This window comes from Nesoenas mayeri, assembly GCF_963082525.1.
Source record: "Nesoenas mayeri genome assembly, chromosome: 1".
In the NCBI taxonomy this organism is placed as follows: Eukaryota; Metazoa; Chordata; class Aves; order Columbiformes; family Columbidae; genus Nesoenas; species Nesoenas mayeri.
Window position 1 is genome coordinate 189,369,487 of NC_137541.1, and position 11,949 is coordinate 189,381,435.

General features: G+C 42.4%; 1 protein-coding gene across 1 annotated transcript in view; it reads right to left on the reverse strand.

The window, feature by feature from the left end:
* KL (klotho) overlaps window positions 1–11,594 on the reverse strand; it is a gene marked incomplete at its 3' end in the record, with an annotated part of 48,027 nt that extends 36,433 nt beyond the window's left edge. Inside the window, exon 1 of the mRNA XM_080363444.1 lies at window positions 10,803–11,594. Within this exon, the coding sequence (XP_080219570.1) occupies window positions 10,803–11,546 (744 nt within the window). The 5' untranslated portion in view covers window positions 11,547–11,594. The remainder of the gene's footprint in view (window positions 1–10,802) is intronic.
* Window positions 11,595–11,949: the final 355 nt, after the last annotated feature.

Here is an 11,949-nt window from a genome sequence, read left to right on the forward strand (position 1 = left end):
TTCAACTGGTGTAGTTCAGGGTTTTCATCTTTCATGTCTTAACATTACAATGCTGTTCCTACAACTGTTGCACAACCAATCAATTTTGAAGTGGTCTCTATTTCATTACCCTAAGCTATGCTACAGAAAAATGCTCTTTCTAAGCTACTCTGTGCTACAGTTTGCTAGTTCTAACATCCAGACTCAGTACGACTGTGCCAATTTGATGCTGCTTTTATTAGAATTTCCTCCCTTTCAAGAAGCCACCTCCTTCAAGTATCACTTTTCTTTTTACCAGAAGTAGGAAAGAGGAGTGAGATAAATGACGGAATAATTACTGTTTCTCACAAGAGTGGCACAAGCAGTCCACCTACAAATATGAGACACAGGGTAAGTACCACAGTGCGAGAATTCTGTCCTGACAGCTCTCAGACTGTTTCATTTCTTTCATCACAGAATAAAAGGCATCAATCTGCAGCTTCAAGAAGTCTGTCATATTGCAGCAGGTTATACAGCAATTTCACAAGGGTAAACTGACCCAATTTGAAGCAGTGGGCACTCATCCAGTGAAAGAATACAGAAGGTGGTGTCTGAAATAACTGACTGACTCACTATATCAAAATGAAATTTTTCAATATCACATCAAAATGGAAAACACAAGGTTTTCCACAGCAAAGTAAAAATAAAATGACTGATTTATTTCCCCTAGTTCTTAACTTCTTCTGGGAAAGTGATATTTTAATTTCAATGAACAGGCAACTTCCCATTTCACAGGTTTTATATATTTCTGACTTGTTCTCATTATATTACATTACTTTGTGAGAACACAAGGTGTCAAGAATCTGAGAAAAAGCTAGCTGATATGACGCGGGCGGGCGTGGTTAGTAATCACAGCTGACTATGTAGAAGAAAAAGAAGGATGTCTTGTGTTACCAAGCATATTATTAAGATGCAAAACTGTAGCTGAATCATATTCCCACAGCTCTGTTCCTTGCCCTGCTTGGTATGCCACAATATTCCCTTTTCACTCAAAACAAGAGGCACGTTCATGGCTGGGAAGGAAAGCAGCAGGATCAGCTGAGTTCAAGAGCTGCTTCAGTGCATTTCCAAGGTCTCACACTGCAGAGGTGCTACCTGAATATGGGAACACACATTTTCTTCAAGTTAAGAGGAACAGATGTGTTCATCTTGCTAGTTTACTTAACTGCTCAAAAGTGACAGTATTCTCAAAAAAGCTTAAGGGAAATTCAATTATCACTTATTTTCCTTAACATCCTTTGAGAAACCTAACCTGAACGTAGCATCTCTCCCTCTTTCTTTTGCAGGTTACTCTGTGCCCCCTGTTCCCAGTGCTGGTGGCAATGCGAGGACAGCAAGTGGAACACCATAAGCCAAGACAGACTCTCGGAATTAGGCTCCATCACTGTGAAGCATGGTTTGCAATTTCATTAAATCACCAGTCATGTTCCTCAAAAGAATTCATTTGACATTTATAAATAAAAATGAACTAGAAAACAGCACATCTTTGAGAGAATCCAGGCCATTTCGTTTCATGTCAAGTTTAATTTTCAGTGCTAAATATACAAACAAAAATGCAGTACTGTCTCATAAACCCAGCTCCTGCATTTCCACTCGTTGCCAGTCACCCCCACATCTCATCAGCTCCTCATGCATTGTCCATTTTCCTAACACTCCTCTTTTGCATCACCCCATGTTTTGTTATGACTCTTTCTGGCCTGGATTTCGCCCCAAATGGAGTATGTAACTGGCCATTCTCCTGTGCCGGCTCTTCTCTCTCCAAACACCTTGTACTGTGACAGGAAAAGAAATGAAGAGTGAAACAAGTGTATTACAAAAAAAACACGTCATCACTGTACAATCAGGAGCCAGCTGAACTTTCATCTCAAACCTGAGGTCAGAATTATTGAATTGATTTTGAAGCAAAATGTTACTACTTACAAAATACAAAACAAAAAAATAACCACTTAGCCTGACAATACAATATATTCCTGACCTACTTCCACAAAAGGAAATAAATGTTGCATAATTCTACCATTTCCATAAATATTTGAGTTAAGAAACTATAGTTAGAATAATTAATCAATAACTATGTTCAGCATTTCCATGCCTGCAGCAAAAATGAGATTATTCGTTAAAATGCTGAAAGTTAAATAAACAAATTGAGTAAACTTTGCCCTCAGCTCTGAATAACAACTGATCCAGTGGAGCTACTATATATTCAAAAGAACAAGAAAAAAGCTGACTGAGAAATGGCATCAGAAAATCACAGTGAACTCTCACCAGAACGTGTGACCAACAGCTACACATCTGTCCCCTATCCCCACCAAACCATTTCATGTCTTTTCTACAAGCAGGATCAAAAAAAAACAGACACTACTATCTTCCCAGCTGTAAAGCAAATAGTTTGTAAAATATAATCTCAGTGGTGCCAACATTTTCTAGCCTTTAGTAAGGGCATTAAACTGATTAACCTACAAAATGACTCCTGGGTTGACTTTTGGACTCACAAAGTAACAAGGCATTTCCATAGTATAATCTCTCCTGGCCAGTTTTAAACCATTCAGCTGTCTTTACAGATGACCTAGACTGACTAAAACAGAAGTCAAAGCTCAACTGTTATCATGAGACCTGAAGTGCAAGTAAGAAAATCATCATGTGCAGACTGAAGTGACCATCCACTGGAACGGTGGTGGCTCCCTGTCAGCCCAGGCTCTTGCCCATCACAGGGTGTCGTGCAGCACTCCTGGCCTTTCAGCATCTCAGGCTGGACCAAGCCTGCAAAAGCCCCTGTGCTTCCCATCATGAAGAAGTCACCGAGCCCCAGCTGCTCAGTGGGACTGGAAACACCTATGGTCCCAGTCCCTTGACTCCTACAGCAGCTGTTATGAACAGCATCTCTAAATACTTCAGTAACTGTGAGAATTTAGAATATGTTTTTTCTTCTTCAGAATCAAAACCAAGTTAAACTTTAAACTTGCAGTTCTCCATAACACAGAATGCTATCTCTTCTCAGACTAAGCATACATAAAAATGACGCAACACAACTGTGCTTCAATCTGTCCAAATCCAGAGATTCTTAAACTCTCTTACTCCAGTGTGCATTTAGAAGAACCCTCCCTGACAAATCTCCACGGACATATATCACAAATTTAACAGGCCAGGCTTCTTACAAGTGTTCTCTGCTCTCAGGGTAGTGCTGAAGCTGTCACAGCAAGCCAGAAGTTGCTATCACCAATATCCTCAACAAACTGTCTACTGCTCATTTTTTTCCATTGAACTACACTTTCAGAGTTTAAATTATGCCAGACATCATTGTGCTATGAATTTGCAAGCAAAGAGGAAGAATACAGGTTGCCAGTCCTGCCACCTCCACTGCGACCAAATGTATCAGGAGTCTTTTAAGGTGATGCAGCTGTCCTAAAATAAGATTTTTGTTCCCACCATTAACACGGAAAGGCCATTCGAGAAACTTTTTTCCAAGGGCTATCGATGACTTCTAATAGCCAATCTGATTTTACTGATATTGATTTTTTATCCTTGTGTATGTGCATATTGTCCTTTAAATTTTCTTCCTGTCCTTTATACTCCTAAGTATTTATAGAGAGCACTGGTGTGAATTTAATTCTTCCTCTTCCTTGATATCATTTGTCTCCTACTCATCCCATTTTACCAAAGGCTCCAGTTCCTTGCACTGCCAATATCTCTTTCACCTCTTGTGCTTAGTTAGTTACTTTTCCTTCCTGATAACCCACCTTTGGTTTCCGCTGGCACATTTTCTCTCAAGTGCTGTACTTGTGTTCTTCTTCCAGAAGCCAGTCTCTTCTTTCATGTTTTATTCATGGTCATATTCCATGGGTCATCTTCTCCCTCAGAGATCTGTCTAGTCTTCACTTCAGTAACTTCCTAAACAACCTGACATGTTTTATACAACCTTATTCTTCTGTTCCATCATATTCTCAGACTAAATCTAAAATTAGCACTCACAGTCTTACCCGAGACACTCTTCTATTATACAAGCTTTTGCAGGCATATATTCAAACATGAGTACTTTCTATTTTGTACTTAAAATAAATACTTATCCTAGAATTTGTACAACCTGTCATAATTGTATATGGAGGTCAGCTCCCCTACTTCTTCGGAAGCACTTCTTTCATAATTTCCTTTTCTTTATTTTTACCATCGTGGAAAGGAAGAAGAAAATATCTCTGTGTACTTTTCTATACTTACAAGTCTCTACAAGCAGACGACTTTGAATTGTTGGCTTCTTGGCTTTTTTACAACTTTTCAAAGATCAGTCTTGCACCTTCAGGTTAAGTTCAGCAGTTTCACAGCTCATCAGCCAACAACCAAACAGACAAATCACACACTCAGTTGCAAGGAGCCCTCAAACTTTGCCAACTACAAACTGTAAACCACAAGACATTACAAACTGGAGCCAGGCAAACTACAGAGCATCTACATGCACGTGTCTGTCTGTCCTTTCTTGCTCCTCCTAATGTGAGAAAGATATGTATCACAGTCACCAAAAACAGTTAAAATGACGGCACCCTGCACTGTGCGCTATTCGCTGTCCTAATGGTCGCTGCTCGCCAACATACGCATATTCACTGCTTCTGTCTAGTTAAAGAAATACTAAAACACAGGGGAAAAATATTCCCCAGGAAGAGGAAGGAGATGTTCCTGGGAAGCAGATGCTGTTATTTAAATAGAGAGTTAGTAACTGTGAGGAATGAGGCTGGAGTAATTGCCCAAGCAACAGAACTGCCAAGCCCCATTCTGATTTAATTTCCACTAAGACAAGTGAGATCAGAATTTGACCTTCTATAAGGTGGGCATGTGGTGAGCAAAGCAACTTTCTCTTAGGTCACAGGGGTGTTTTTTCCTCACAGAAGACAACACTTGCAACAGAAAGACTGTCTCTGCACTTTCACCTGCTGACGGCTGCTGAATAGAGGCTTCTACTTGACCTATCATGGAAAAGCTCTACAAGCTCCTTACCTTCAATCAAAAGGGAAGGACAGGGACTAAAAAATGGTGAACTACCTTACATTAAAATACACATTTTGCTCTGCAAAACCTGAAGCTAGGCTTTATTTTTCAGGTCCCAACAATACCCTTAAGTAAGGGCAGGAATTAAGCCCATCAAGTACCTTAAGTACTAGAAACTTTCCACAGAATCAAGATGAAATGGAAACTGGAAGAGTTCGTCCTATGAAAGAATACACAGGAGCACAAGTCCTTGGACGCACTTTACTTCAGATTCCCCCAAACTGTAACAAATACAGGATCACTTCTGCTTGAGGAAAGAAGCTGAAGGGGAGAAGAGCATCTCTTACTTAATGAGGTTTTATTACTGTAAAATGAAAAATTATCAAGGAGCAGACAGCTTAACACTCACATATCCAGTCAGACTTTTTAAGATTTGAATTTTTAGTTGCCTATGTAAATGCCCTTACCTATATCAAACTGCTGTTGTTCATTACTCATTATCTTTCTGGCACTGAGCAGAGCTCTGCCTAACATGTTAAATGAAAACTTTGATCTTAAATGAAAAGCACACTATTTGAAAAGGAAGCATATTAGGTTACCTTGGATAGGAACCAGAAGTATCACATAAGTACCTCCAGCAAAAGTTACTGCAACAAAAATCAGGCACATGGCACTTAAAAGGAGATACAAAAATACAGATTTTGGGCTGCCTATAGAATTAAATACAGAGATTCATAGCTATAAAAACCACAACTACTAAGCACTAAAATCCTCATATTTAAAAGAGACCCTCAACAAATTGTCATTCTCATAATAAACAGCAAAAGAGTTGAGGTGGGACTTAATATACCAATGGGCTTGACTTCATGCTCTTCCACACAAAGAATAAACAAAGTCTGCTTCCATCTCACTTCAGTCATCAGTGCAGCATTTCCAGGTCCTGCCTGTTTTAATAAGATTTCCTATAATCTCTGAAAAGCTTTTCAAGTTATAGAACCCCTACACTTGAGGGAGATCCACTCTTGCTTTTCCATAACACCTTAATCTCCAGGTAGTCCTGATATTTCTATAATTAAAGATCAAAGCATTCTGTAAAGATAACATACTGTTTGTTTGTTACAGTGGACTATTTGAAAATCACAGCCCTTTTGTAAATGTGTATGCAATCAGGTAGAAACAGCAAGGGGAAAGTTATTATACATATTCTGTCTTTTGAGCTAATTTTAATAAAATGAGCATACTTGAAACCAAAATTGCTCTGTTTATCACGTATTAAAATGAAACTCTATTCATTTTTCTTTTGATGATGAAAGCTTGAGAAAGGTATGCTATAGCTTTTAGTATAATTTGTGAATATAATATAACTATACATAGCTACCAGACACAGAACACTGCAGCATCAGAGCTGAATCTGCTCTGTGGTTTGACTGCACTTGTTTGGCATCTCTGACATTTGAAAGATACCTGATTCAAATTATTAGTGATTAGAATAATCCCTACCGCAACACATTATTTGCAAATATATACCACCCAATTGACACTCAAAGCCAGAAACAGAACGGATTTCTTCTTTATAATTAACTCTTAAGAAAGCAAGAACAGGGGAAAAAAATTACTATTACTTAGAATTATTCCTTCTTTTTCTGAACATTCCGTATGTCTTCACAACTTTAATGAGCTATGTTACTTTCAGGAAAATCCAAAATCACTCCATTAGCACTGAGTGAAAGTTTGAAGGTTGTCTGAATTTTCAAAGAAACAATACACACTGAGGGAAGACCATTCTCCTGTGCTGCAATTACTGATACTTTATTAGGTTTAGCACTGAAGGTCAACAAAATAGTACTTACCTTTTGTTTTGGAATGGAAATCAGTCTGTTGCTACGTGACTGGTTTCCAGGCAGCAATTCGACTCACTTCTTCAGGGAAACAACGTGTTCCTCTGTTTCTGCAAATGCTGTTTATATTGAATAAATCCGAGTATGTTCAATTCAGGCAATATACTGTGAACCAGTAACGAAAAAATGCATTTGCAAAAACAAGAACATAATACAATGACCCCTCTCAACTCCTATTCAGAGAAAGAGATGCACCATATATGTGATGGGTTTCTGGCATTACATTTTCTGGCTGTTGACTCAAAAGAATACCAACTTTTATAAACTATACTTGATCCATTCAATTTATTTGGTGAACAAACACATATAGTTTTCTCCATTTCTCACCATGTTTGAAGGGCTTAGGCATATCAAAAGTGACAAGTGTCAGTGGAAATACTATAAAAGGGCAAAGTTTTGACTGAATATTGATCAACATCCCTCAATAACAAACCAAGGATGCATCCATAAAATATTTTTCTTACAATTTTTTTACACTATTTTTATTTGCTCTTTATGAAAAGCATCTCTTACTCTGTCCATTTAGCATCTGTTATGACTCACTTGTGGAAGTTCAGAAAAGTGCAAGGTAATGAAAAAAATCAGTACAATAGGTTTAAATCCATTCAAGCTAAATTTAAACATAGTCATTCAGATCAAACTTCATTGGCCTGTTTCCATCAGCTCTGAATTGAACAACTTGAATTGAATCAAACTCTTATCTCATTACTTATTCAGATAATAAATAACTGGGAAAGACAGAGCCCAAAATCCACATTCATATGTGCTGGATTTTAAAGAACTTAAAGGAAATTATTTAGTCTTTTAATGTAATTAGCATCCAGTAAAATAAATTAGTAGACATTAGCTTTTACTAGCTGTTAAGCTTTCCACTTATGAGATTCTTTGGTTTGAAGAAACACAGAAAGAAGATGCTTAAAACTGCATATTTTAACTACGGGGAAATAGGACAGAAAATATGCATATTAACAGTTAGTCTGCTCATTTGCTAAGAACCAAACATTTATGACACCATGTTTTATCCTTTGAAAAACAAACATGTTCTACAAGCTCAAATGCCCTGGAGAGAAAGGAAATTTAAAAAAAAAAAAAAGCTACAAGAACAACATAGAGAAGGAAAAAGTATTAAGAAGAAACCTGGGAGCAGACCTTTTGGGTAATGATGTAAGACATCAGTAGATCATTAGGGGGCTGAAAGGTTGGTTGGTTGGTTGGTTGGTTATTTGGGGCGGGGGGCGGGGGGCGGGGGGGGGCGGAACAGGGGCGAATAGGAATGATACAACCACATCTTTTCTGATGGGGCTGTGAGGACTGTATCTCCCAGCAGCACCACCTGGTGCCACACAAGTTCTCATGAGAACCGGTCAAACTCACTCACAAAATTATATGCAACCCACAGACACACATTAAAGAACATTATTCAAGCTGCCAAGTCAATCACTCAGAAATTATAAGAATTTAATTTGCACATGGAAATGTAATTCACTCCTTACCATAGGCAGTATGACTTAATCTTTCATTGCACAATTACACACACTTTCTCTATGTGTATCAGGCTGTGTAGTCAAAGAAGCAGTACTCTGGAGCTTCCTACGTCACTGTTTGCACAAGTTAAAAGGTTTAACATCAGTAAGTTCTGGAGAGGTAAGAAGGAAAAGGAGGATCCCCGTGTTGAAGCGGTTTGCTTCTCTGTCCTGAAGAATCAGGCTCTATCTCTGTGTCTGTTGAAGAGTCCCACCTGGAGGAGTCAGGGATGGGAGCTCTTCTGCATAAACGGCACGTCCCATATTTTCTCTGTAAGTGATTTAGGATTTTGGGATCTGATTTGTAGAGGAGCTGAAAGTATAACTGACCAATATTCTAAAAACATCACATAGGAAAAGGGCCCTAAAAATCAGTGGACACTTTGGGTCTCAATTGCATCTGTGCTTCAGTTTCTCATTCATGACATGGAAAAATGATACCTTGCTGCCTTACACTGTTGTCCACTAATTGTGGAAAACCTGAATTAGTCACTAGGACAAAACTAATGCTGAGGTTCTGTCACTAACCAAAGCATTGGTAGACTTCTCTGGTTTAATGATACTTTTTACATGGTGAAGGCAAGTCTATGCCTCAGTTTCTCATCTGTTAAATAGAATAGCACCTTCCTTCTCCATAGGGCTCTTATGACAAAATTATGAGGGACTCAGATGCTACAGTGATGTGGGATATAAAGAGTAAAGACAGGCAGCACTGTGTAAAAGCCAAGGACAAAAGAAGCGTTTGTCTTTATTTGTCTGTTCTCAGAGCCCTATATTAATTCAGGTCTGAAGCAACAAATTCAACAAAGCGCAGGGGGAAGAAACACACAGAATATGAACTGACTCATTAACAGCTCATTTTGCACAGTAAAGAAGGGGGTTTGGAAAAAAAAAATAAAGTGACAGTCAACATTACAACTCCACCTCAGTGAGCCTATGACCCTTGGAGCTGAACGCTTCCAAGGTTTGACAACCTGAGTGTTCATATTTGCAGCTTTATTTAATTACTTTGAATGATGTCTGTAGGAAGACAGAGAAACAGAGCTTCTGCTCCCCAGGTCCTGTGCTCCGAACACTGAGCTGGCAGCTCAGCCCCTTGTGGCCAGCCCCACTGCCTTCAAAATAACTACACAAAGTCTAGCAAATAACTTACCACCAACTATTCGGTGACTCTATGAAAAGCGTAATGGCCACTGATAGGTGATGAAGCCTTGCTTCAAAATAGGGTGCTAATCCTGCAAGTGCTGAAATTTAGGAATAACTTTACCCATAAACAGACGCACTTCAGCAAACTGTACAATCACAGTATGAAACATGGTCAAGTGCACCCCAAGGTACTAAACGAAGAGGTCAAAGGTTTCAGGACTAGGAATTTATTCTTAATTTTCACCTACATCTTCCCTACCTGTATCTTCTCTTGACTTATTTGTAGCATTAAACAATGCAAAGGTAACGCAGGAAAGGGGCAAAAAGTAGAATAAGATGTGTGTCAAATGTTTTCTCAGTGCTCACATCCCATATATGATATTAATAGTCATTAGGATGTAACTTCTGCCGGTAAGTGTACACTGAGCAGATGGGCATTAACAGCTTGTGAACACGTATTAAGGTACAATAGATCACACCTTAATGGCCACACTGTTCCAGCTAGATAGGCTGAATCTTTTCGCCTGTCACTGAAGGGACTTGTACACACTTCTGCTGAATTCTCCACAAGAATCCACAATGTTTGATTCCAGCAAACGTTACAATCACACCATAGATACACTGCATAAAAATCATGTATAGCAAAGTACTTATGTGACTTACTAGACTACCTTAGGAGAAGAGTTTCTTTTTATACCAAGAAGTGTTCACATTGCCAAAAAAACCCATCATGTGTCAAGAAAATTCCTCAGTATGACATTCCAGCTACCTCTGCCATCTCCATTAACTCAGTAAGTTGTTTTTTGTGGGTTTTTTTTTTTATCAGATGCATTAATTCTCTCTATATTTGCAATTAGCATTTCCACATAACCTCAGTAAACAAGCACTGGACTGGCACAGACGAACACATCCACCCACCCACTCAGAACAGCATTCACAAGGACTGGGGCTAGGATTGAACATTTCTTCAGAACACAGAGAGTGCTTCACCTTGTCATGTTTCCTAAACCGAAGTAACCTCAGACAGAAAGCTCCTGTGTCCCACCTATGACCCTCACTCACTGCCTTTAGCCTCTAAGTTGTCTGCCCATGCTCCATTGGGCATATAAATTTGGTTTCATGCCAGCGGCCGGCCAAGGATTGGGGCTACCCAACAGGGCAGGCTGATGGCGGCTCCCACACCCTTCCCTGTGGCACCACCTTGGGCTGAGGAGCCGTGGGGCCCCTTCCCGCTGCCCACCATTACCTGCAGCAAGTGGTGGGCTGCCCGGTAGCCGAGACGTGGGCCTCCCTGCACACCAGGTGGCAGCCGCCCAGTGCCGTAGCCGTGCCAGGCCACCACGTAGGGATTGTCCATGGTCAGCCAGTAGCGCACCTGTCCACCGAAGTGTCGGAAGCAGAGCTCGGCGTAGTCGCGGAAGAGCTGGGGCAGGACGGGGCTGGTCCAGCCGCCGAAGGCATCCTGCAGGCCCTGCGGCAGGTCCCAGTGGTACAGGGTGACGACGGGCTCGACGCCCAGCTCCTGCAGGTGTCCCAGCAGCCGGCGGTAGTGGGCCAGCCCAGCGGGGTTGAGGGGCGCCGTGCCATTGGGCAGCAGCCGGGCCCAGGACAGCGAGAAGCGGTAGTGGGAGACCCCCAGGCGCCGCAGCCCCTCGGCATCGCGGAAGAGGTTGTTGTAGCTGTCGCTGGCGACGTCGCCGACCGCTGGCCCCGGCGGGGCGGACCCCGACGGCGTGGCCGGGCGGTGGGCGAAGGTGTCCCAGACCGAAGCGCCTTTGCCGTCTTGGCGCCAGCCGCCCTCCGTCTGGTAGGCGGCGCTGCCCACCCCCCAGAGGAAGCCGTCGGGGAAGGTGTCGTAGAGGAAGAGCTGGTCCTGCGGGTAGGGCAGCCGGGCGAAGCGGGACCAGGTGCCCGCGCCCTGCCCCGGCCACCCGAGCAGCGGCCGCCCAAGCAGCAGTAACAGCAGCGGCAGCGGCGCGGCGGGGGCCATCCTTCCGGCCGAGCTCCTCGACGGCGGCTCCCTCCTCACAGCCCCCCGCCGCCCCCTTTTATCTCACCTTCCCCCCCTCCCGCCCCGGTGGGCACGGCTATTAATAATTACCTCGGAGCTGCCGACTGCATCCTTCCCGCCGGCTCCGTCGGGGAGAGCTGCCTCCGGGGGCGGGATCCAGGGGGTGAGACGGGGCGGGCAGAGAGGAGAGCGCGGCAGCGGGCGGGGGCTCCTCGGGGGAGAGATGCACTCTGTCCCCCCATCGGGGTCGCCCCTGTTACCTCGCCCCGACCCCTTGGGGTGGAGATCCCCGTCCGCAGGCGACAAGGGCGGCCCCCGCAGCCCCCTCCGCCGGCTACCTGCACCTGGCCGTGGCTCCCGTGCCCCGTCTCGGAGGCAGGAC